Source organism: Miscanthus floridulus, unplaced genomic scaffold (assembly GCF_019320115.1).
Source record: "Miscanthus floridulus cultivar M001 unplaced genomic scaffold, ASM1932011v1 fs_220_2_3, whole genome shotgun sequence".
NCBI classification, from domain to species: Eukaryota; Viridiplantae; Streptophyta; class Magnoliopsida; order Poales; family Poaceae; genus Miscanthus; species Miscanthus floridulus.
The window spans coordinates 80,461-106,422 of NW_027096399.1; the positions used below are offsets into that span (position 1 = coordinate 80,461).

The 25,962-nt window shown below is 44.0% G+C and overlaps 2 protein-coding genes and 1 pseudogene across 2 annotated transcripts; 2 read left to right on the top strand and 1 right to left on the bottom strand.

Annotated features, from left to right (window-relative positions):
* Nucleotides 1–6,695: 6,695 nt before the first annotated feature.
* LOC136530846 (uncharacterized) lies at nt 6,696–8,650 on the top strand. Its single transcript, XM_066523558.1, has 3 exons — nt 6,696–6,793; nt 7,287–7,665; nt 8,123–8,650. Exons 1-3 carry the CDS (start codon nt 6,696–6,698, stop codon nt 8,564–8,566), a joined length of 921 nt encoding a protein of 306 aa, XP_066379655.1. The 3' UTR covers nt 8,567–8,650.
* A 1,594-nt stretch (nt 8,651–10,244) lies between these two features.
* Nucleotides 10,245–11,684, bottom strand: LOC136530837 (protein FAR1-RELATED SEQUENCE 5-like; annotated as a pseudogene).
* Nucleotides 11,685–11,868: 184 nt separating this feature from the next.
* LOC136530847 (uncharacterized) lies at nt 11,869–13,800 on the top strand. Its single transcript, XM_066523559.1, has 2 exons — nt 11,869–11,898; nt 13,225–13,800. The coding sequence occupies exons 1-2, from the start codon at nt 11,869–11,871 to the stop codon at nt 13,798–13,800; spliced, it is 606 nt and encodes a 201-aa protein (XP_066379656.1).
* The last annotated feature ends 12,162 nt before the right edge of the window (nt 13,801–25,962 follow it).

Below are 25,962 nucleotides of genomic sequence, written 5' to 3' on the forward strand. Positions count from 1 at the left end.
ATAAAACTTGCCTTTTAGCTTCTGTGGTACTCTTTTGTCACATAGGACACCAGACGCTTGCCGCCACTTCATCCACCCTGCTTTGATTCTATGGCTAACATCTTCATCAATATCCCCGTCCCTCTGTAGCATTGATTCTAAATATCGAAAGGTATCATTCCTAGGCACTACTTGACCTTCCAAACTAACATCTTCCTCCTCCCGAGTAGTAGTGCCGAAGTCACATCTCATATACTCAGTTTTAGTTCTACTAAGTCTAAAACCTTTGGACTCCAAAGTCTCCCGCCATAACTCCAGTTTCTGATTCACTCCTGTCCGGCTTTCATCAACTAGCACTACATCGTCCGCAAAAAGCATACACCAAGGGATGTCCCCTTGTATGTCCCTTGTGACCTTATCCATCACTAAAGCACACAAATAAGGGCTCAAAGCTGACCTTTGATGTAGTCCTATCCTAATCGGGAAGTCATCCGTGTCTCCATCACTTGTTCGAACTCTAGTCACAACATTGCTGTACATGTCCTTAATGAGCCCGACGTACTTCGTTGGGACTTTATGTTTGTCCAAAGCCCACCACATAACATTCCTTGGTATTTTATCATAAGCCTTCTCCAAGTCAATAAAAACCATGTGTAGGTTCTTCTTCTTCTCCCTATACCGCTCCATAACTTGTCTTATTAAGAAAATGGCTTCCATGGTTGACCTTCCGGGCATGAAACCAAATTGGTTCATAGAGACCCGCGTTATTGCTCTCAAGCGATGCTCGATAACTCTCTCCCATAGCTTCATAGTATGGCTCATCAACTTAATTCCCCGGTAATTTGTACAACTTTGAATATCCCCTTTATTCTTGTAGATCGGTACCAATATACTTCTCCTTCACTCATCAGGCATCTTGTTCGATCGAAAAATATGGTTGAACAGCTTGGTTAACCATACTACAGCTATGTCCCCGAGGCATCTCCACACCTCGATTGGGATACCATCCGGTCCCATCGCCTTACCTCCTTTCATCCTTTTCAACGCCTCTCTGACCTCAGATTCTTGGATTCTCCGCACAAAGCGCCTATTGGTGTCATCAAAAGAGTCATCCAACTGAAAGGTTGTGTCCATATTCTCACCATTGAACAATTTGTCAAAATACTCTTGCCATCGATGTCGGATCTCATCCTCCTTTACCAAGAGATGCTCCCTTTCATCCTTAATGCACTTAACTTGGTTGAAGTCCCGTGTCTTTCTCTCACGAACCCTAGCCATCCTATAAATGTCCTTCTCTCCTTCCTTCGTACTTAAATGTTGGTAAAGATCCTCGTACGCTCTACCCTTTGCCACACTTACAGCTCGCTTTGCAGTCTTCTTTGCCACCTTATACTTCTCTATGTTGTCCACACTCCTGTCATGGTACAAGCGTCTATAGCATTCTTTCTTCTCCTTAATAGCCCTTTGGACTTCCTCGTTCCACCACCAAGTATCTTTAGCCTCGTGTCCCCTTCCTTTGGTTACTCCACACACCTCTGAGGCTACCTTCCGAATGTTGGTTGCCATCTTGTCCCACATATTGTTTATGTCGTCTTCTTCCTTCTAAGAGCCCTCTTTGATAGCCCTTTCCCTAAATACCTCTGACGTCTCCCCTTTCAGTTTTCACCACTTTGTTCTTTCAATCTTAGCTTGTTTATCCCTACGGGCACGCACCTGAAAACGAAAATCTACCACCAAAAGCTTATGTTGAGAAACAACACACTCCCCTGGTATCACCTTGCAATCCAAGCATGCTCGTTTGTCCTTTCTTCTTGCGAGGACAAAGTCAATCTGGCTACAGTGTTGTCCGCTACTGAAGGTCACTAGATGAGATTCTCTCTTTCTAAAGAAAGTGTTGGCTATCATCAGGTCAAAAGCTACCGCGAAGTCCAGAACCTCCTCCCCCTCCTGATTCCTACTACCATACCCAAAACCTCCATGAACTGCCTCGAAACCTGCGCTTGTAGTACCTATATGCCCATTAAGATCTCCTCCTATAAAAAGCTTCTCACTACTAGGTATAGCTCTAACCAGGCCATCTAAGTCTTCCCAGAACTGTCTCTTAGCACTCTCGTCGAGGCCTACTTGGGGGGCATACGCACTAATTACGTTCAAGACCATATCACCCACGACAAGCTTGACTAAGATAATCCTATCTCCTTGCCTTCTCACTCCCACCACACTATTCTTGAGGCTCTTATCAATCAAAACTCCTACTCCATTTCTATTCGCGACTGTCCCTGTGTACCAAAGCTTGAAACCTGTATTGTCCACCTCCTTCGCCTTCTGACCCTTCTATTTAGTCTCTTGAACGTATAATATATTTACACGCCTCCTAGTCGCGGTATCAACTAATTCTCTTAACTTATCTGTAAGTGACCCTATATTCCAACTACCTAAACGGATCCTAGTTGGTTCGACTAGCTTCCTTACCCTTCGCACCCGTCGACTCTGATGCAAAGACCCTTGCTCATTTTTCACTATACCCGGGCGCCGATGTAGCGCGCCACTAAGGAAGCGACGACCCAATCCTTGGTTACTTGACACCATGCCCAGATCACGACACGGTGCGTCACGGGGGTGACAACCCGGCCCTTGCCCATTTAACACCATACCCGGGTTCCGATATGGCGCGTCGCTAAGAGGGTTATGCCCCAACGATTTTCTATAACTCTTAAAAATTTCAAACTATAGTAAATTCTTACTCAGAACAGGTTAATTTGTATAGAAACAAATACATGATAATGTACGCAGCAGAATGACTACTAGTTCTTATAATCACAAGTTTAAAATCCAGATGTAACGGCAGACAAGGCTAAAATCTTCTAGCAGTAGAAAGCAGAGGCCTCATGAACATTTTCTCTGTAGACATTTAATTAAGTAATGGGACATAACATTTATTCTAATGTAGTACCTAGAATATTTGTTAAAAAGAAAATATTTTTTTATGAACTGTAATGATGCAGTAAAATACTATGTAATCCAAATTTGATAAGAATCAAATCCGTAGTAATCATCAACTAATTTATCGCAATGAACTATCTGTTCTTCTGCGAATAAGAGAAAAAATAATTCAACAGAGAACTGAAATTGGTGAATGACAAATACCTGGTCTGAATAGGAAGCAGTACTAGATCTGAAGAGGAATGAATACATAATAACGTATCTGCTAACTTCTAGATAATTATTGAAACCGGAATAAAAAAATATACCTGTACATATTAATGAAATATACATTGCAGTCAGACATGTGTACACAAAATATGTAATGTAGATTTTTATCCAGTAGTTACTAGTACAATTAAATCAAACCAAAATGCAATTAATTGTCACTGCATTCCTGCATTTAATATAACCAAAATAAACTAGCTCACGAATTGAAAGACCTACGACCATACAAGAAATAAATCTTAGTGGAGATGGCATTGAACTTACATCCGCTAGTTTGAATGTTCAAGAAAACAGTACAGATCTGTTAAAAACTATTTCAAAATGAACTATATTACCGAAAAGGCACCGCGGTCAATACCTTCAAATCAAAACGCTAAAAACAGATCTATTAGCATATAAGAAAGAAAAAGAAAAATATCAAGGGAACAAAACCAAAAATCAAAATGGATGGGCAGGTAAAAAATATGGAGAGACATAGAGGAGCGGCGGAGAGAGAGACGGAGAGAGATGAGAGAGAGGAGCGGCGGGGAGAGAAAAAGGACAACGGCGACGGCGGCGGCGGCGAGTATGGCAGGAGGCGTCGTCGCTTGGGAGAGAAAATAAGGGAAGCAAACGAGTGGGGTGGAAGATGGGCGAGTCGTGAGACGGAGGAGTGAAAGAAAAAGTTGTCAGTTTGTGTCAGAAAAGAATACGGCGTTTAGAAAACGTTCCGGTATAAAATACGAGCAGTATATGAGTGGGCTATAAAGGTTGTCACAGATCTCAAGACAACATCTAACGGCCGCATGCCTAGGAGCACATGCCCTGCAGGCTGCAGGGTAGAATTTCCGCGTCCTATCGCTCGGCTTTTACAGTGCTATTTTTTTAATATATATACTATAGTACGTTGTACTAACTTGTAATAGCAAGGCCTCGGCTTTTACAGTGCTATTTTTTTAATATATATACTATAGTACGCTGTACTAACTTGTAATAGCAAGGCCGTGTTTAGTTTGGCCGAAGTTAGCGCCGTCGAATTTTCTGTAGCACACTCTAGTATTCTGTTTGTATTTGATAATAATTGTTCAATTGTTGACTAATTAGGCTCAAAACGTTCGTCTCATAAAGTACAATTAAACTGTGCAATTAGTTTTTGATTTCGTTAACATTTAGTACTTCATGTATGTACTGTAAATTTAATATGACGAAGAATCTTCTTTTTACATAGTATCAAAATTTGGATTTTAGATGAACTAAACATGACCCAAACATAGGTAGGGACTCGGGAGCTCACCATGCGCGTGCAGTGCCCTTTCCAAAACGTATTGCCTGGCCTCAAAACATCTGACTTCGATCTTGGTTAAATTTTTTATTATATAGTTTGAACACATAAATTTTTTATATCATAGGATTAAGATCCAACAGCTTTCACTCTTCTTCTACATTCAGCCTCTAGTCCTCCATATATCACAGATCACAGATCATAATTTTTTTTTCTATGTAAGGACAAATCACAGATCCACCACCGCCGCCACCACCGCCGCGCCGGGGCGAGCTCGCCAGTCGCCGGCGCCGGTAGTCACCGGTGAGAAAGAGAGAGAGATACAAAAAAAAATTATGTGTGTTTTTTTTTGTTAAAACACACTGTGTGTTATATAACATTTCTGAAATTTTTTGAACTAAATGTTAGCTTCAATGACTGTTTTATTTTTTTTTAAAAAAAACTTCGACTGGGTCGTAAAGTTGTGTGGGATTTGTTAGAAATCGAACCTGTATTTTCAGCTTCAACCGGAATTTTTTTTAAGTTCAAACCGGGGATTCAAACACTTGATACGTTGTGTCATTCTCTAAAAAATAGGAAGTAGACAGAATATTAGGATTTGAATGTACGCGATGGACATTCGAGAAGACATCACATCTACCAAGCAAGCGTGCAATATATGAACCAATCTTCATCTGGATTTGATCTACATCTAGTCTGATATTACATCTTGTCTTGGAACACAAAAAACAACCGATTGATATAGGATGAAACGATCATCGATCGAACTAAACACTTGCCTACCAAAAGAGACGATGGCGGATGCGGATGCGATCAGAGGTCAGCGTTGTAATCGTGACCCCAGAACTGCCCGGAGGCGCCGAACTTGTACCTCTCGCACTTGGGGCCGACGGTGTCACGGTACGTCAGGCGGTGCTCCCACAGTACGGCAGACGCTACGGGCTCCTCGGGGAACTCCGTGCAGGACACGTGGGCATAGCCATCGCTGGTGGTGGGGCAGCGGATGTAGTAGCCCTCCCTGTAGTCCATGTGCGCGAGCTCGACGTAGCAGACATGGTCGCCGGAGGCCACGGTGGCGCCTATGTCGGCGACGCGGACGGGCAGATGGGTGCGCCAGGTTTTCCTCCAGGGGAAGAAGATGGACGGAGACGCGGCGCCCACAAGGGAGTGCACGGTGCAGTAGACGCGCAGCGGGTCGTCTCGGCGGCCATGGCTGCGCTGCGCGTAGGCCATCCACAGAGTGCGCTCATCGTAGTCGGCGTCGGCGTCGGCGTCGATGCAGAGTGGTCGAGGGCATACCAAGCGCAGGCCGGCGAATGGACGCGCGCGCTCGATCGCGCCGGTGGCGTTGTCGTACTTGTAGACACTGCAGGTGGCGTGGTTGACCTTGATGTGCTCCTTCGCGGAGAGGTCGGCGGCGAGGACTAGACAGGCCAGGGAGGAGAGAGCCACCGCCGCGGGCAGGGGAGGTGGGAGGAAAGGTACGGCCAGAAGAGGCAGCAGCGCTATCGCGTTGCGCGCCGACGCGGCGACGGCGCTGCTGGTGCGGCCGCCGCACGGTGTCGAAATGGCGCTGATGACCCACGCGCCTCGTCGGCTGATGTCGAGAGATGCCGCTCGCAGGTCCAGGCAGGGCAGTCGAAGCTGTAGAGGCTGCCGTAGTTGTTCATGTACCCGATCTCAACGTGGCACACGTCGCCGTCGGAATATATGAAGGCGCGCCAGGAGAACGGCAGGATTGGTGGCGCCCCCTCGATGGTGCACACGATGCCGTAGACGCTGTTGTGCAGCAGTCGCCAGTGTGCGGGCCGTAGAGCACCGCGAGGAGGTCGTGGTCGGAGTCGGCGAAGCAGAACGGGGGCTGGCATACGAAGTGCAAGTTTGCGAGGGTGTCCCCGTAGTTCATGTAGCGCGCTTGGGCGGCGGCGCGGGCGTGGTCGGTATGACGCGTGCGCAGAGGAGCGGCGGCTTACGGCGACGGGGCGGTGGCAGCCTGGTTCTTCTGGCCCCACGCGATGGCCGGGGTGACGAGGAGGCGGCGCGGCGCGGAGGAGCCACCGACGGACTGCAGGGAAGGCGGAGCGTGGAGGCGGTCGGAGAAGGCAGGCATGCGGAGGAGTACGTGTCCCGTGGCCGACGACGGCGCGTCGTCCCTAGCCCCGTGGGGAGGGCGGACGCGCGTGGGGGAAGGCTGATGGAGGTGCTGGCCGTCGCAGCGCTAGTGTGGGGAACGAGAGCGAGAAGGATGAGGGAGACGGCGGCGAGGTGGAAGGGGCGGAGGAGAGGATTCGCCATGGATGGGAGCAAACTGGTCGCCATTGCCAACGTGAGGGGATGTCTCGAGTATTGACTTCTCGACTCTCGAATCGATGTTGCGCACTTGTGCATAGAGGCGCGGGGAATTCCGTTGTGCCGTACGGGTGAAAATGACACTCCTGCCCCTCGCTGCTTCGCTAGTAGATGATGTGTTGGCGTCGTGCAAGAGTGATTTTTTATTTATAAAAAAAACTAAAATTAATAATGACACGTCCTAACTAAAATTTTAAGAAATAACACTTTTATTCACGTCAAAGTGCATAACATGACTGAGTTACGCCACTGCATAAGGCGTGACTTGGTATGCCACGATGGCTCCCATGGCCCTAGCCAGCGACGGAACAAGATCCTCTAAAGTCGAGTAAAACGACTTGTCTCTGCAGTCACTGATCTAAACCATCCGATTTCTATCCAACCGTGAGTCAAGCAAACGAACCAATCTCACAAGCCTGTAACCAGGCCCATATCAGCCCAATTGCTAGCGTCCACTGATTCGACTCCGCCGTCCTCTTCCTCCTAGGTCTGAAGGGTCGGCGACTCGGCGTTCCCCTTCCCGCTCCCCTCGGAGGGGGCGCTCCCCTCGGAGGTCCTCGCCAGCGCCTCCAGTTCCAGCACCACCAGGCAAACCGCCCCTTCCTATCCTCTCCTCCTTCCTCCGCCGCGGCTCCTCCAGCTGGTGGTTCTCCAACGGCAACACCCATGGAAGAGACAGCACCACCGCCACCACGAGCAGCAGGGCGACGAGGAGGAGGTGGTGGTCCGACCCCGACGGCAGCCAAGAAGACTACGGTTCCTCTTCTCTAGAGGAGGAGGAATACTATTATGATTACGAGGATGACGCTGCGTTCCCCGGATTTGGTGGTGCCGGGGAACTGTTCGACGAGCCCTGGTTCTCCAAGGTCTGCTACATACATATTGTATAGAATTTTTGTTCCTGTATTTTCCCCCTTTCTTTCTGGTAGGCTCTGTCATTATGCCATCAATAATTTCAATTTTCGTTTTGAAAACATAACTTCAATTTTCTTGCGTGCTCTGGACAGTGAGCGTATAATGGGATTGGGATCATAGATCCTTTGCCAATCATTCTGAGTTACATTTAAGCAACAATATATTTCTTTTGCCTAGTATATCTAAACCAAATCTCTACTTATAATTCTCTAATTTGGAACTTAACTGATCACTACAATCAATTAGCCCAGACTCATCAGCTTCTGTTCCTGCTGCTTTTCATTTCATCACTAATTTAGCATGCATATCAGATCAGTACTGTAATAAAATCAATGAATGAATAACTGTGCTTCGTTGTTGTCGTAGTGACTGATCAATGGCCTGCTGCTTTCTATACTTGTGGCCTAGGTATTTAAGATGTACGGATTCCTGCTACCGGTGATGCTTGTGTCCATGTTTGCTGCAACGGGGACAAAGGCCTTTCTAATGGCCATGGCGTTCCCGCTCGGTCAGTCGGCCATATCATTTTTGCTTGACGCTGTATGGGGAAGGAGAAAAGGCAGTGGCGTTCCCGCAACCGCTGTTGGAGCTGATGATAACACCAAGAGCAGCAGCAGTGGAGATGGCTGGGGAGCCAGCAAAAGCAGTGGCGGATATGGAGGATGGGATGAGCTTCTGGACAACAACACTGCTGCTGCCCAGGAGGCGAAGAGGAGCAGCAACTCATTCTCAGCTGGCAACACTGGTTACAGCACGAAATCGCGGCCTTCAGCGACTGGGGAGGAAGATGCGGATTATGCTGCCGCTGCTGCTGGTCGTGGAAGAGTGGATCAGTGGACTGTAAAAGACTAGTGATGGAAGGATACTGTAATTGCTATCAGTTCTGTAAAGGGAATCCCTTCTGTAAATTGTTCAAGTGCTAGCAAACAATTTGTGACTATAGAAGATGTAAATATCGCCATTGTGTTGTAAATTGATTTGGAATGCTATTGTGAATGCAATGCACAAAAGATGTCACTCGTTACTGCAATTTCATATGTCTGCACAAAAGATGTTGCTGGTTACTGCAATTTCATCAAGATGCACAAAATGATGCATATTACGGGAAGCTCCATTTGGCTGATTACACTTAAACCACAAAACCAAAACTATCTGAACACCATCTGTCATTGCAGGACAAATGCAAAGGGGACATAACCTGTACTACTAGAATTCACCAATAACACCATCTGTCATTGCTCCCTAAAAAATAGAACAAAAATAATTCAACATAATGACCATGTATGATTCAGAGGAAAAATATATTACTTTGTAATATTACCGTCAATAGTTGAGAGAAACTATTGATGACTGTGTATGATTCAGAGATCTCTTCCTGAGGTAAAGATGGATGGTTTAGGCATGTATTTTGTAGTGTTGCGCCATCATCGACTGACACTTTTGTAGTCTGTTGCTCCTGATCAGATAGAAGAGAATCAAATAGTTAAATACAACTGAAACTTTTTGTAGCAAATACAGTTAGAGAGAATCTGATATATTTTGTGTTGTTAAATACCTTTGAACATTTTTCTTTTTTCTTGTCACAAACCTTCGAACTTTTTTTTTTTCTTGTCACACACCTTTGTACTGTTTTCTTTTTTGTTACCTCCCTTTTTTGTACACTTGCGCTTCTTGTCAAGCCAAGTTCTTTTGCGTTTCGAGGTTTTTGTTTCCACCTCTTTTTTCTTTAGACTTGCTGTACTCAACAATTCATTAGGCAAAGTAACATTGGTGGAGCCATGATGGGATCCATAGGGCTTGTAACACCATTCATTTCTTCTTCAACTTGCTTGCTGAGCATATCCAGTGTGTTGTTTACTAATAAGGTGCATTTTGGATGGCTGGTAGCTCGATATGCCAAATTGAGAAATTTGCGAGCCATATCTTTGTAGCGAAGCATATCATCTAATTTTGGATTCTCTATTATGTCTCGGCCTTTGTTGTCCTGTGCAGCTCCACTGCGTGCTTCCCGTGTCCATCTCTTCAGTACATATTGTGTGGGAAGTGATTTGATATTCATCAAATCAAGGATTTTTAAAGCATGGCCACATAGTATTCTGATTCTATTGAATTGCCTACAGCTGCATGTACTGATCTGTTCTAATGGATCACCAATAACTTTGTACTCCTTCTCAAAGGTAAAATTTTCATCTAGACTCCCAATTGCTACAAGATATTCATTTGTGCCTTCTAATGTTCTGGTGCATGCTACCATTGACCTCTCATACTCACCTTGAAAAGCTTCAAAAATATGTGGTGTGTACAAGCTTGCTAGCTTGGATTAACATAGGTGTCCTCATTTTGATTCTAGGCAATTTTTTTCTTGATTCAAATTCATATTGCAGTTCTTTCTTTCTTTTATATTCCACAACCCTTTCAAAATGCTTAAGAAATCGGATTATATCAAAATCAGATTTGAAATGTCGCTTTAGGTCACTATTCAGACTCTCACTGAGTTGTGTACTTCTCATCCCTAATGTGAACACATCCTTCATGTAACATTCGGCCCATTTTTCTCTTACCTTGTATATACTATCCAACCAAGTTTGCTTTTTCGCCTTTGACCTCATGATGTTAAATGCATCTTTAAATGTTGCTTCATCTTCATACTCATACATACACGCACTAAAATCAAAGAGAATACTTGGTTCTTTATTGTTGTCTTCTACTTTCTGTTTGGGAAATGCATCTGATTCCTCATCATCCGGTTCAGCTAGATGCTTGACAGCATTCTGCATAATGTGAAAAGTGCACAGACCATGCCATGCTTCTAAAAAAACTTCCTTAACTGCTTTTCCCATTGCATAATCTTGATAGGTATATATTGTTTTAGGTTGCTTACCATTATGGGCCCTCAGGAAGGTCTCAAATAGCCACTTGAAGGATTCAAATGTCTCGTCATACATGAGAACAGCACCAAAAACCACTGTTTCTCTAAAATGGTTGAACCCAACAAATACACCAAAAGGCCTACTCTCCTTGTTTGTACCAAAGGTAGTATCAAAACTGACAACATCACCAAAATATGCATAGTCAGTGAGCATTTTAGCATCAACCCAGAATATGTTTGCAATCTGTTCTTCCCGATCCATCTGCAGTGCATATTGAAATGATGGGTTCTCGGCATTTTTTTCCTGAAAATACATAAGCATGCTTCCTGCTTGACCATATACCATCTCCCGTTGCCGCTTGGCCCGTAAATAGTTCTTGTGGTCTTGAAGAATGTAACTGAGATTAACGGAGCCACCAACTTGTATGCAAGCCAACTCATGAGCAGCTTTGGGCCCAATTCCTGCATCGTCAGCCATCTCAATTTCAAAACCTTGTAACTCTGAAATTTTCCTTTGGGACGCCATCAAGTGTGAGGTTTGTGGCAGCTAAAGGGTATGATTGTGTTCCAAAAACAGATCAGTCACTTTATAATTTCCCTTATTCTTGTCCATTATAAGTCCCATACGAACTTGACAGTTGGTCCTAGTTTCAGCTCTTGGACACTTTATTAGATGATCTCTTTTATCTGGCTTTCTCTGACCTTCATTTGCACAAACAAATCTGCAGGAACTAACCTTCCCATCTAACTTTCTTTTGTTTGTGTACATTTTTCTCACCTCAAAGCCTTTGCGACCCCCATAGCTAATCCAAAATATCCAAGCCTCATCTATAGTACTGAACTCCATGCCAACTTGAGGTAAAAGATTAGGAAGCATGCCCTCCCTACAAGAAAACAGATAAAGATGACATGATATTAGGTGGCAAACTGAACAACTACAATCTATCCCTAAATTAGTTGGACCACAAAAAAACAATCATAACGTTACACACCTATTTTCTTCCATGTTAAATATGCAAATTTTGTTTTCATTCAAGCAAGTTGATGTTCCCTTCAAGCTTCCATATCAGATCTCCTTCAATCTATCATTCCAGCAAAATCCAGTGAGGGAGGACAAAAAAAAAATCAAATTAGAACAACACATCACAGCAAGGGATGACGTGAGTGCAGAAGTCCACCTGCTTACTGATCGAGAACACCACAGCAGCAGCAGTCCGATCTCGGCGCCCACCCTTTCCTTTCTCGCGCCAAAAACGCAGTCCCGGCGGCAAAGTATCGAGTAATCATGCCGGAAGCAAAATACAGCTGCTCTGTTGTACAGTTTTTTTTTTCTTTTCTTTTTTTGAGTGGACGCGGCTCTGTTGTTTGGGCCGAAGCCCAGCTAGCTGAGGGAGGCAGCACTTATGCTCTGGCCACCGTTAGATATGAATGAACGTCTAGATCTTCAGCAACCGTAGAGAGAAGTCACATGGCCAACTGCAGAGGATCTCATTTATAAATACCAAACTTTGCGGTAATAAACATGATTGATTGCACTATTATTTTATGTTGTAGATAGGTATCATGATGGATCATACTCTCTACGTTCTAAATTACAAGTTATTCTAACTTTTTTAGAGAGACAAAGCATCTCAAATTTGATTAAGATTATAGAGAGAATTACAAAGACTTATGACATCAAATAAGTATACCATGAAAACATAGTCAATAAAAAATCTAATGATACTTATTTGGTATCCTAAATGTTATTATTTTAATATATAAATTTGATCAAATTCTATATGCTTTGATTTTTTTAAAAAAATAGATAGACTGATAATTTTTTTTTTTGCGAATAGAACGACTAATAATTGAAAGAGAGAGAGTACTAGCCCGGTTCATTTCGCTAAAAAGCCAGTCTTAAAAGTATTGTTCGCTGATTTGTTGTCAGAGAAAAACACTGTACCATGGCTCATAAGTGCTATCTAGCAAACAGGGCCAATACAAATATTTAATGATGGCACGACGAATAAAAATGAATTTTTTTGTTAAGACGTGGTAACGGTATATGGGAATTGAGAATCCACCGCGTTTAGATTATTTTTGAATTTTCTCGAGGATTGTTATTGAGGATCGCACTCGCGTGTCACAAGTGAATAACGTACACGGCGTCGTGGTTCATACGGAAAAGAATCTGCAGGGTCCAGGGGGTACAAGGACCTGCGTCCTTTTGCAGGCTGTACCAGAGCCACCCACGATCATCATCCTAGAGCTCGCCGCTGTTGTAAAGTTCACCGACGTGATCCTCAAACATAAACTCTCAAAACATTCGTTTAAGTACCTGATTAAACAACCAAGCTAGGTGGGCCACACTGGGCCGAATTTTTTACAATTTGGCTTTTTTTTTTTGAAAGTTTCTCACAAATAGATCCCTGGTGGAAAGAATTCAGAAAATAGACCCTTAGCTCGGCGCCATTGATGCTGGCACCGAGCTCAGCGCCACCGTCACTGGTGCCGAGCTCCTGGGCACGGGGCCATGACGTGCCAGGGGGCTCGGTGCCAGAGTGACTGGCGCCGAGCTCGGCGCCGTAGATTTTGGCGCCGAGCTCGGAAATATCTACGGCCTGCGCCGGTCCTCTCTCTTCTTCCTTTCGCGCCCTAGCCCTGCCGCCGCCGCCGCCTTGCCCGCACCACCGCCGCCTCCACGCCCGCGCCACCTCGGCCGCCTCCGCGCCCGCGCCCGCGCCACTGCTCGGCGCCGCACCGCGTCGCCGCCGCGCGCCTAGCCAGCGCCGACCGCGCGCTGCCGCCCCGCGCCTCGCCGCTGAGCCGGCGCTGCCGCGGCTTCTTCCGCGCCCGCTCCCGCGCCCCTCACCGCTTCGACCCCGCACTGCGCCCGGCGCCGCGTCGAGGCCGCCCCCGCCCCGTGCCACGCCCCTCGCCGCTCCGAGGCCGCGCCTGCTCCCGCACCCGAGGCCGTGCCTGCGCCCCCCCGTGCCGCGCCGAGGTCACCCCCCCGCCCCGCGCCGTGCCCCTCGCCGTGCTGTCTCCAGTGGTTGGCCGCCACGCCGCGCCTTGCCCTCCACCGTCGACCCTAGGCCGCGCCCGTCGAGCCGGGCTCGTCGCGCGTAGCCCCGGGCATCCCGCGCTCGCCGCGCGCGCTGTCGTCTGCCGCGCCACCACCGTCGTCTATCTTCAGCCTAACCCACGCCCATCGTTCGTCGCCCCGGGCGGGTAAAAATTATGAATATGCAATGTACCTACTTAGTTGATATTTGTTATTTATTAGTTAATGTGATGACTCAGATAGTTGACTTAGTTAGTGATCTAGTGAGATATATATGTAGATAGATAGAAACATAGACACATGTGCACATAGATATAGTTAGATAGCTACTTAGATATGTAGTTACATTTTTAGTTATGTACCTATGATCTAGCTATTTAGTGAGTACATTGTAAATATATTCGTAGTTATTATCTTGATTACTTAGTTTGTAGTTAGAAAGTACTTGTTAGGTACTATCTATCGTCTAATTTGGACTAAAGGAAATGTGTTGCGTTACTTGTTTGAAATAAATGGATAACCTAGTGACCATATATCATGGAGGCACTGTTGAAAGCGATCACTATGGATATGTTGAGTTTCTTGACATGTAAAGCGTGCCTGTGCTATTCAATGATAGGCCTTCATTTAGTGACATGGTTGCAAGGGCTCGGGAGGAGCTGTATTGCCTTGGAGATGATGGCATTGAAGTTGATGGTGTACTGCACCTAGGTTATCCTCCGAACATCTTCAGGCGAATGATCTTAATTGGTTGTGCGGATCAGTAGGAGAACTATGTAAGATTGGCTATGAAGAGCCAGCTGCAATGTTTGGACGTGGTTGTGCGTCGGGTGTTAGTTGATCCCATCCCTCATGGGTTTATCCCAACAATGGATTATCAGGCATACATCGACCCTCCTGTTCTGGAACCTTACCTGCATGTGTAGATTGCACCTACGGTTTTCCGATGCTCAATCTGCCCCCAATGCGGTATTTGGAGATGGTTGTCAAACTCATTTTTCCGTGGCAGATCCTCCTTATGAGATCCCTTTAACACAGAATCATCTGAGTAAGTGTCTTAACCGCATGGTTTTTGGGAGCTTACCCCTTTCCTTACATCTATTTCTTTCATTCTTTCCTCATTTCTATAATGATGTTGCAGGAGACATTCCTGAGAATGTGGATGTGCCCCTTGTTGCTGCGCAAGTGCAGTTTGTAGATGGATTCCGTGGGTCAAATAGTGTTGAAATTATGCATGATTCAGAGCCATATGAGATGGCTAGGGCTCTTGATTCTGATGATGATCGCCCTGTTGGAGAGCTGACGGAGAGTGACGTTAAGATGATGAGGCGTATCTTTCCCGATCGCCGTGATCCTAGAGTTCACGAGTTCAACGATCTTGCTCATTCCAATTAGGCGTTTGTAGAAGGACGTGATGATAAGCTCCTAGAAGCTCCTGAGGCCAGTCCTAACATGATAATTGAGAATGGGAGGGTGTTCAATGACCTCTCTGCTTTGAAGAGGTGGTTATTGCAGTGATACGAAAGAGGCCTTATAGGGTATTGCATTCATATGTGGAGCGCCATTACACAGTTGTGTGTGACAAGGAACGCTGCCCATGGAGGGTTTGTGCAAGGAAGCAATAGGTAACCGGAAAATGGAAGATCACAAAAGTTGTCGGGCCACACAATTGTGCTGACCATGAGCTGACACTAAGGCATCGACAGTTGACATCTACCCTCATTGCCAAGCGGTTGATGGGAATTTTGCAGGGAGAACCCAACATGAAGGTGAGAACAATTATCAGGACCGTTGAAGCGTTGTATGGAGGATATGTGATAACTTATGGTAAAGCATGAAGAGCTAAGCAGCGAGCGTGGAAGATGATATATGGGGACTGGGAGGATGGGTATGAGCAGCTGCTAGTTCTTTTCATTGCAATCAAAGTGGTGAATCATGGCATGCATTATGAGTACATTCCAAAACCTAATGCATGGAAGGTTGGGAGGCAGATATTCTTCCGTGCCTTCTGGTGCTTCTCTCAGTGTGTCGAGGCCTTTAGGCACTGTTGTCCCATCTTCTCCATTGATGGTACGTTCTTGATTGGCAAATACCAGGGCACACTTCTTATAGCCATATCCTATGACGCGAACAACAAGTTGGTTCCTTTGGCATTTGCCTTGGTTGAAAAGGAGAACAATGACAGTTGGGGATGGTTTTTGAGGCTAGTCCGGATACACGTGGTTGGGCCTAGCAGGGAGGTTGGTGTCATATCTGATAGGCATCGAGGCATACTTAATGCCGTGCGAGAGCAGATAGAGGGGTATGCACCGTTGCACCATCGTTGGTGTACTCAGCACCTTGCCGAGAATCTACTCTAGAAGGATGGTGTCAAGGGTAACTTTGATCTGTTCTAGGAGACTGCTCGATAGCTTGAGGACAAGTACTTTAAGGAAAAGTTGGAGCAGGTCAGAACCGCATCAAATGCAGAAGGTAGACAATGGCTCACTGGTTTGATGAGGGATTTGGAGAAATAGACGAGAGCTGACGACACCGGTGGCTGGAGGTACGAGTTTCAGTGCAGCAACATGGCAGAGTCATTCAATAAGTTGCTATTGGGGATACGTGGTATGCCCATGAATGCAATTGTTCAATTCACCTTCTATAAGCTTGTTGCCTGATTCAACGATAGACATGCCCATGCATTGCAGTTGAGGAGTGATGGAGACATATGGGCTCCGAAACCAAAGGCACATCTAGAGAAGGCAAGAGAAAGGGCTGGCATACATGAGGTTGCATGCTTTGACCATGCTACAAGGACTTATCAGGTTGAGCATAGGGGCGGTACAACGTCCGACGGTGAGGTTTGAGAGTCAAGGATACATGTGGTTGTCCTCCAAGATTTTAAGTGCACTTGTGGTAAACCAAGGTAATACCACTTTGTATGTTCTCATTTGGTGGTAGCAGCTAGGCATCGCAACTATAATATCGAGAGGAGGATACCTCACAAGTTTAGTGTCAACACGCTTGTGAACACATGGAGCCCCCGCTTCGTGCCTTTCTAGGACCTTGGAGAGTGTCCTCCATATGATGGGCCAAAGTACATTACGGATCCATCTTACCATTGGAACAAGCATGGATCAAGGCAGAGGACAAGGCACAGGATGGTTATGGATCAGATACCTAAAAGTTTTAGGCATGGGAGAGGAACTCCATTTGTTACTGATGCCGAGCAGTACGAGTGCGACAAGTGAGGTGGACTTGGCCACAACTCACGAAGTTGTCGTTGGCAGATTAGTGAGGTAGGACTATTGATTTATAGTATTATTTTATATTTGTCTTATTCATATATTTAATTATGCATGTCTCAATTTATGCTTGTATTTGTGTCAATTACTTATACATTTATAAGTTCATGTTTCATTGTACATTGGAATTCTAATTCATTCACTTTTTTTGTAGGATGGAGCAATTCCACCTACTCGACCCAACGTACGAGGAGCCCACCGAGGAGTCTCTTTGCGCTGGGGCAGGTAATAATCTATAAGTTTTATTCATACATGTGTTTGTGAAGTAACATGTGACTATGTTTTATTCGATGCAGGACATTCCGCACCTTCGTTCTAGGACCCACAGTGGGTTCTTGGACATTCGGTACGATGACAGGTACACTCCTTTCCCGCAAAGAGCTGGCCTGGATGTCATCTCCTTTCAGGTTCGTCGTGGGTTGCCCAAGTTCAACTCAGCGGCGATAATTGCGTTGGTAGACAGGTATTAAAGTGAATCATTGCCTCCATTCATGGCCATTTGTTCATGCGATTGACTTTTTGACAAGTAATCTTGCTTTGTCTTAAATATAGGCGGTGGCTGGAGACTCACAGCTTCCACCTACCTTTCGAGGAGATGACAGTCTCGCTCTAGGACTGTCAGAAGATGCTAGGCCTAAGGATTCATGGGAACCCAGTCACCGGGTAGTGCAGGTCAGAGGGCTGGAGAGCACGAGTGGAGGCCTTCCTTGGACGTGAGCTTGGTGAGCAAGGGGCTCACACTTCTGGAGTTCCCATCTCATGGCTACGTGCACAGTTCACACAGTGCCCCGAGGAGGCAAATGAGGAGACGGTTGGGTACTATTGCCGGGCATGGATCCTACATCTTTTTGCTTGCATTCTCTTTCTCAACGCCATGGGTGACAGTGCGTCCTAGATGTGGATCCACTGCCTCAGTGACTGGGACCAGGCGGGTCAGTACAGCTAGGGCTCTACACTCTTGTGTTTTCTATACCGGTAGCTGTGTGGGGGGTGTCGTCGGTCTACGTCCAACCCGTCACTTGGTGGATGCATGTACCTATTATAGCTGTGGATGTGGGCTCGTTTTCTAGTTGGTTGTCCAGAGGTTCTGGCTCATCGTAAGTGGTTCCAAGGTCAGCCTCTAAGTCGCCAGCCAACGTGGGCGTACCTTTGGGACCATGTCAAGGTTCCGCACATGAGGATAGACCGGGCGTACATTGAGTACACGAATGAGCTAGATACGTTGACAGCATCTAGTGTAAGTAAATTTTATTTTCCATGCTGCTTTGAAAAGGATTAGTATACCATCTAACATCTTATTTGGACATATTGTAGGTGGAGTGGGAGCCGTATGGTGGAGAGGACGCACTTCCTTTTTAGCTGAGCAACGTCTATGGGGCCGACAACTACTTCTATAGGATGAGGTGCCCTCTAATCTACTTCTATACTATCGAGTACCACCTGCCAGATAGGGTTGCACGCCAATTTGGAGTGAGACAGCTTTGGCCTATGCCTCTATTCTCGACTGGCGTTGACTTACACAAGTAAGTGTTTTGATATTTCAAATGTCTCATGATGATGGTCTATTTCTTATAATATGGTGCCACGTACGTGGATTATTGTAACGATGACATACGTGCAGGTTGGATCGTCAGAGGAACAAGAAGATTTTTTACTAGGAGAGGCACCACCAGTCCTACATTGAGGAATGGGAGGAGATGCATGACAACGTAGACAACAACAACAAGCCGCACACGAACCGTGAGTTCAGGCGGTACCAAGCTTGGTACCAACGTGCGACACGGTGCAGGTTGAGGCTATAGTGGACCAAAACTGACTACACCGACATCGAGTCCTCTAACGATGAAGACACGGCGTACGACCAGTCGACTCGTGCAGGAAGGCAGGTGGAGGCAGGACCAATCTTGGACAGAGTGGTAAGCCAATCGCCTTATTTTTTTACGTTGAGTTACATAACAATACATTCGGTGTTCTTGGACCGACATTAGGATTTATCTATTGTAGTTATTGCAACCTTCGAGCCGTATAACCCTTATAATAAGTTAGATTCTTGTACAAAAGAAAACAAAACTAAATGCTATCTGTTCAGAAGTCTTATTATTAAGAACTTTGTTGCAGGGCAATACACTGAAATGCTCAGTTGAAGAGATCAAGCACGTTCGGCCGAGAGTCAATGACGACTACATACTTGGCTTCCTAGATGTAAGATTTAAAATATTCTTTCAAACATATCATTAATACGTTATATTCTTTCAGTTAACATAGTTTTGTACAATAGAGGTTGTCACATCGTCTACGCCGTGCGGCTGGTCATTGTGGTTGCAGGACAGACACGACGCAAGATATGTATGTTCCTTCCGCAGAAAGAGGAGGCTTGGGTTCCTCTAGTCAAGCATCTACAGGGGACAGGGACAAGGACGAGGAGGAGGAGGACGACGACGACATGGACAAGAGGCACGATGAGCTTGGCCCCTCTCAGCTCCATGACGCTCCATCGACTCATCCTACACTGCCTCTAGGCACTAGGCGACGTGCGCACCACCGGACGCCTTCAGGCCAGCCGCGCCCTGGGTCTGCGTGCCGCCGCGCCCTGGACCATGGCCCTACGCCGCCCTGTCCGCACCCTGCAGTGCGAAAGCACAGCCAGGTAGCCGGCGCCGCCTGCTTCGGCCGCCTGAGCGCCATCTCATGCGCCCCTGCTCAGCCCTGCGGGCGGGACTCACACCGAGCCACCGCCGGCCTGCGCCTGGCGCCCCTCTGCTGGCCGTCCTCGGCCCTCTACACGAGCAGCAGGTCTCTCCATGGCCAATGCTGTCTGTACGTACGAAGTAGCCAAGGTAGAAGATGAACTATTTACAATTTTGCCATCCAGTTGTTAATCTCCGTCGTTTAATCGTTTTAATTCCGTTTCAGTTCGTTCCAGTTGCGTTAGTTTCGTGTCGTCGAGATCTACGTAGTAGCGCTATTAGTTTTCATATCACATGTTTATGAATTTATTTTATTAAAATGTTAATTGTGTCTATAATTAATTAATCGCTGATTAATTAAAGTCGATTTAGGTTTTTAATTTCGATTCGATTGCCCGAGTTTCATCGCAATGGGTGATACGTGTTCATGACGATGTGTTCCATGTTACCTTATTACGCTTTTATAATTAAATATTAAAATGATTAAGTATGCATGCAAATAGTTTTATAATTAAGTAATATATGTTTTATATCTCAGCAATTCATGTATAATATTAATATGATTAATTGTTGATATTAATATTCTTTTCAATTATAAGTTTGGTTAGTTTAAACCCGTTGTATATATAAACTTGTATAGATGCTCTCACATGCATTTTACTGTTGCAAGTTTAAGTTTAACTTGCTTAATCTACCTGGCAACATTTATAAATAAAACATGATTACTCTAACTCAGTTTCTAAATTAAAATATAATTTGACTAATGCTACGTGTTAGCAGTGACGTTTAACATGTCTCATATCTCAAAAATTTATAAGTTAAATGTTAATTTGTTTAATGGTTATGCAATCGGGTTTAAAATTAAAAGCAACTTAGGTGATTAATATCAACATTAATACATTTTTAATTTATAGTATGCTTAGTTCAACTTCAACACATGATGCTTTCGTATGGCTTTTGTTAACTCAACTTTTCAAATTGAATACGTTCTGAGTAACCTGAGTGGGTACTACTCACATAGTTTTTCTTAGTTAACATGAATCAAGCTCGTAAATGTTTCTTTTGTAATATATATAAAACTGTTCGGTAGTTGTTTCTTCTTAACGATAGTTTCGTTATCGGCGTGTTCTATGTAGTGGCGTTAGTGGTTCTCATGTTACTCAAATATGTTTTGGCAGTTAAAAAGTTAATTGTATTAATACTATCACTTGCATCGTTTTCGGAATATAAAGTCAATATAGGTTTTATACTATGCTCTTTCTTAAGCAATGAATCAAGTTGATTAATGAAAATATTCATATGTGTTTCTACAGTTAAAATAAGTTAAATGGGCAGGTTTTATTTTCCGTTGCACCAAAAATCCTTCGATAGTCGCTTTTTCGTTGAATCGCATATAGCGTGTCTTTTGCGTTTGTGTGTTCGTAGTGATACGTAGAATCGTATATCAATCTCTTTTACTTAATTTTTCTATGATTGGTGTACTGTTCTGATATAGATGCAATTGTATGCTATGCATGTATGTGTATGGATGTTTGTGTGGTGTTCTATGAATTACGTCCAGTCGGTGAGATATACGTGGTGATCCAGAAGAAGAAGAAAGACATCAAAGAATAAAGCTTACTGAAGGATCGATGTGTAAGGCAAGTATAGCATGGGACATCCTTGTTACCTATTCACATTTAACCACTTAATTCATATTGCATGTGTCTACCTTGTTTGCCAAATAGGATATCTTAGATATTTGATAACTTGTACCTTGAAAACCTTTGGGATAATGCATTGGGATAGTTTTTGCTAGTGCTTAATCAAAACCATGATCTTGTAACTTGACTAATGATATATGTAATAAACATTAAAACATGACTTTTTAGTAACATGGAAACAGGGGGCTGGAGTGTTTATATGCTTCAGATTCCTCTCCCTAAGGACTTATTTGTAAGCGATCATCCGGGACTTACAGTACAGCTGTGAGGGCCATATGGCTCTGGCTTTCGCTCAGTATGAGGATCTTTTCTAGCTTGTTAGTGGTTACCTTTGAGGCGCAGGGTATGTTTCCTTTGCTGCTGGGAAGTGTGTACCGTGCTGCGATGCCCACGCGTGCCACTCCTAGAGATGGGCCATATACGCCTGGCGGCCCTAACTTGTTAGACAAATTCTTTGAAAGGCTTCATAGTGAACCCTGCCGACATTCCTTGGAAGTGGGTCAAGAGAATAGCTACCTCGGGCGAAAGGGTAAATCACAACTCATAGTGAACGTGTACAAACTCTGCAGAGTATAAAAACTGTTATAACAGCCGTGCTCACGGACACGAGCGGCCTTGGACCCTTATGGAATAGAGACGATCACTAATGGATGATGATGCTAATAATTAATCGTTTATGCTATACATTTTTCATGTTTACTTGATCATGAGTTTATGGGCTTATGGATAAACTTGTTGCCAATCAATTGCTAAAATTATGATAAACAAAGGCTAATCGCAGTTAAACCAATGTCAGCCCTTTTTGAGCCTCATGAATCCGATGATATAATTGTTAAGTATGACATGTACTTACGCTTGTTTTACTTTTCTATACATTGGATAAAAATCCCGGATGAGTACTAGATTGCTGATTTGGAGGAGTTAGGCTTGTGGTCAACCAGTCAGTCGTCCCTGTGGATTTGAAGTCTTCGCCAGAAGATCAGAGTCAACTTTCCGCTGTCTTTACTCTGAGGTTATTTTCCTTTTTACTAATACGTTATGTAATAAGTATTGTCTTTTGATATTACCCTTATTTGTGGCTATATGTGAGATTTGACTTCCTGGGCTCACATATAGTGTGTATCTGATTTTGTCTTTAAAATCGGGTGCTACAGTGCGGCCGGGCATCGCGAAGAGGTGGTGGGCCGGGCTGTTTTGCCGGCCGGGCCGAATGATCAGTACTGTTTGAGTCAATTTTGTTTTTTTCCTTTTCCAGTAAAATTTTTTAATTTCCTGGAAAATGAAAATTGGCTAAAAAGAAAATAGAAAAGGGATTTTCCTGTGGGTAAAATTCAAGAAAATAAGTTCATTTTTTCTGCTGCGTATTTAAAGATGTAATTTTCATTATTAAATTCGAACCAACAGGAGAATTTAATTTTGAAAATAGATATGTTTTAAATTGATTATAATATTGTTGTTATTCTGACCAACGTTGATTAATGGCAATATTATGATGTTTTGTCTTGCATTAATTCTATTTCTACCCAACGGTGATGTAGAATTAGTGTAGAGAACAATTGTATATTTTAATTTTAACCAACGTTGAAAATAAGGCATGCAATTGTTATTGTTATTATTTGTGTTCTCACACTATTTGAATTATGTTTTCAGACGGATACAACTTGATGAGTTGTATCAAAGAGATCCCCACTCTAAAAGGGGATAACTATATTGAATGGAAGAAAAAGATTGACTTGGCCTTCATATTGGCTGAGGTGGACTAGGTAGTCACCACACCGTGTCCCAAAGAACCTGTGGCACCATTGAGGGAGACAGATGAGACTGATGCTGCATGGCAGAACAGAGAGCGGGACTTTGCTCCCGTAAAGATGTCTGTTGACCTTGAACATAGAAAGTGGATCACAGCCAATAAGAAATGTTTGGCTATGATAAAGAATACAATTGAGCCTGCAATAGTGGGCTCAATTCTAGACTGTGACATGGTCACAGAGTACCTAGAAAGAATAAAGAGTCAGTTCACTGGCTTTTCAAAGACATATGCAACCCAGCTGATCAAGCAACTGGTCACAGAAAGGTACTCTGGTGGCGGCAGTGGCATTAGAGAGCACATACTGAGAATGAGCAATTTGGCATCTAAGCTCAAACCAATGGATTTTGCTCTCAAGGATGAGTTTCTTGTTCATTTGATTTTTGCTTCTTTGCCAAAAGAATTTGACACTTTTGTTGTTAATTACAACATACCGCCCGAGAAATGGGATTTAGAAAAGCTCATAGCCATGTGTGTGCAGGAGGAGGAAAGAATAAAACTTTCACAGGGTGGTACTATCAACTACCTAAAAGATAATAAGAAAAAGAACTATAATAACAGTTCTTCCTTCAAGTCATCTGGAAAGGGTCCCATGCAACAGTCTCAGAATAAGCAATTCCTAGTGGATAAAGATCAGTGTCTCTATTGTAAGAAGATGAGACATTATAAGAAGAATTGTCCCGATTTCCTAAAGATGATTATGAAAAATAAAGGTGAGAACATTATTACGTTCGTAAATGAATCCTTGTGTGTCAAGTTTTCAAAATCTACCTGGTGGATTGATTCAGGTGCAACTATTCATATTGCTAATTCTTTACAGGGATTCCGTTCGATGAGAACTTTGCAAAGAAGCGAAAGTTTCATTAAAGTCGCAAATGGAGTACAAGCAGATGTTGAGGCCGTTGGCGATCTTCTGCTAGAGCTTGCTAATGGCTTCATACTTTTTCTTAGAGATGTTCTTTATGTACCTTCTTTGCAAAGAAACTTGATTAGTGTATCAAAGTTGGACCATGATGGTTATGATTGCCATTTTGGAAATAGCAAATGTCAGATATTGTTTAATAATAGATGTATTAGTCTTGCCTTCCGACAAGATGAGCTTTATTTGTTATCACTTCGTGAAAATGTGAATTCCGTATGTGATGTGAATGAGAATGTATCCTCATCGAACAATGCAAACAGAAAACGAAAGAGAGCTCACGATGCGTTGTCGAAATTATGGCACTGTCGTTTAGGCCATATTTCGAGGGGGGGAATAGAAAGACTAGTTAAGAATGATATTCTTCCTCCATTAGAGCTCTCAGATTTAGAACAATGTAGAGATTGCATAAAAGGAAAGTATGTAAAGAAAATTAAGAAAGATACCAAACGAAGCGTAGGAATTCTATAGATTATTCACACAGATATATGTGGTCCCTTTCCTGTAAAGAGTGTGGATGGTTTTGATTCATTCATAACATTCACAGATGATTACTCCCGTTATGGCTACATTTATCCAATCAAAGAAAGAACAGAAGCATTGGATAAATTTAAGATATTTAAGGCAGAAGTTGAAAACCAACACAATTTAAAGATAAAGATAGTCAGGTCTGACCGTGGTGGGGAGTACTACGGTTGGCATACCCCATATGGCCAAGTTTCTGGACCTTTTGCAAGGTTCTTACAGGAGAATGGCATAGTAGCCCAGTATTCCACACCGGACGAATCTCAGTAGAATGGAGTAGCTGAAAGGCGCAATCGTACCCTAATAGATATGGTGCGCAGTATGATAAGTTACTCCACTTTACCGATGAGTCTGTGGATGGAGGCGTTAAAAACCGCCATTCATATTCTCAATAGAGTACCAAGAAGTCGGTGCCCAAAACATCATATGAGTTGTGGACAGGAAGAGTATCCTCACTTAACCACTTGCGTGTGTGGGGGAGCCCTGCTGAGGCTAAAATTTTTAACCCAAACATTGGGAAGCTAGATCCTAAAACAGTGAGTTGCCATTTCATTGGCTACCCAAAAAAGTCAAAAGGTTTTCGTTTCTACTGTCTAGATAGACATACAAAGTTTGTGGAAACGAGACACGCTGTCTTCCTAGAGGATGAAATGATGAGGGGGAGCATGGTAGCTCGAGAAATTGATCTTGAAGAGAAGCGAGTGTATGCACCCACTCTGATAATTCATGAGCCATTTTTCTCACTACCTGCTGTTGCTGCACCGATAGTATAAGACACTATGGTGCCAACACCTGTTGTTATCCCGCCTGTGGCAACAATGAATGGTGATGAGGAACCTGTTCCTCAGGATCCTATAGAACCTATTGCCACACATGAGGGGGAGCAACAACAGCCTCAAACAGAAAATATACCAAATGAGGAGGCCCCTAGAAGGTCTCAAAGAGTTAGAAAATCAGCTATTCCTGCTGATTATGAAGTGTACAACACTGAGAAATTTCAAATGGAGGATGATCCCACCTCATTTGAAGAAGCCATGAAAAGTGATCATTCATCAAAGTGGCTTGAGGCCATGGAAGATGAAATAAAATAAATGAATGCAAATAAAGTTTGGGATTTGGAGATAATTCCTAAAGGAGCTAAAACAGTAGGCTGTAAATGGGTCTATAAAACAAAACTTGACTCTCAAGGAAATATAGAGAGATATAAAGCCCGACTTGTGGCAAAAGGCTTTACACAAAGAGAAGGGATTGATTAGAATGAGACCTTTTCTCTAGTCTCATGTAAGGATTCATTTAGAATCATAATGGCATTAGTGGCATATTACGATTTAGAATTATATCAGATGGATGTAAAGATGGCATTTCTCAACAGAGACTTAGAGGAAAATGTTTACATGGCACAACC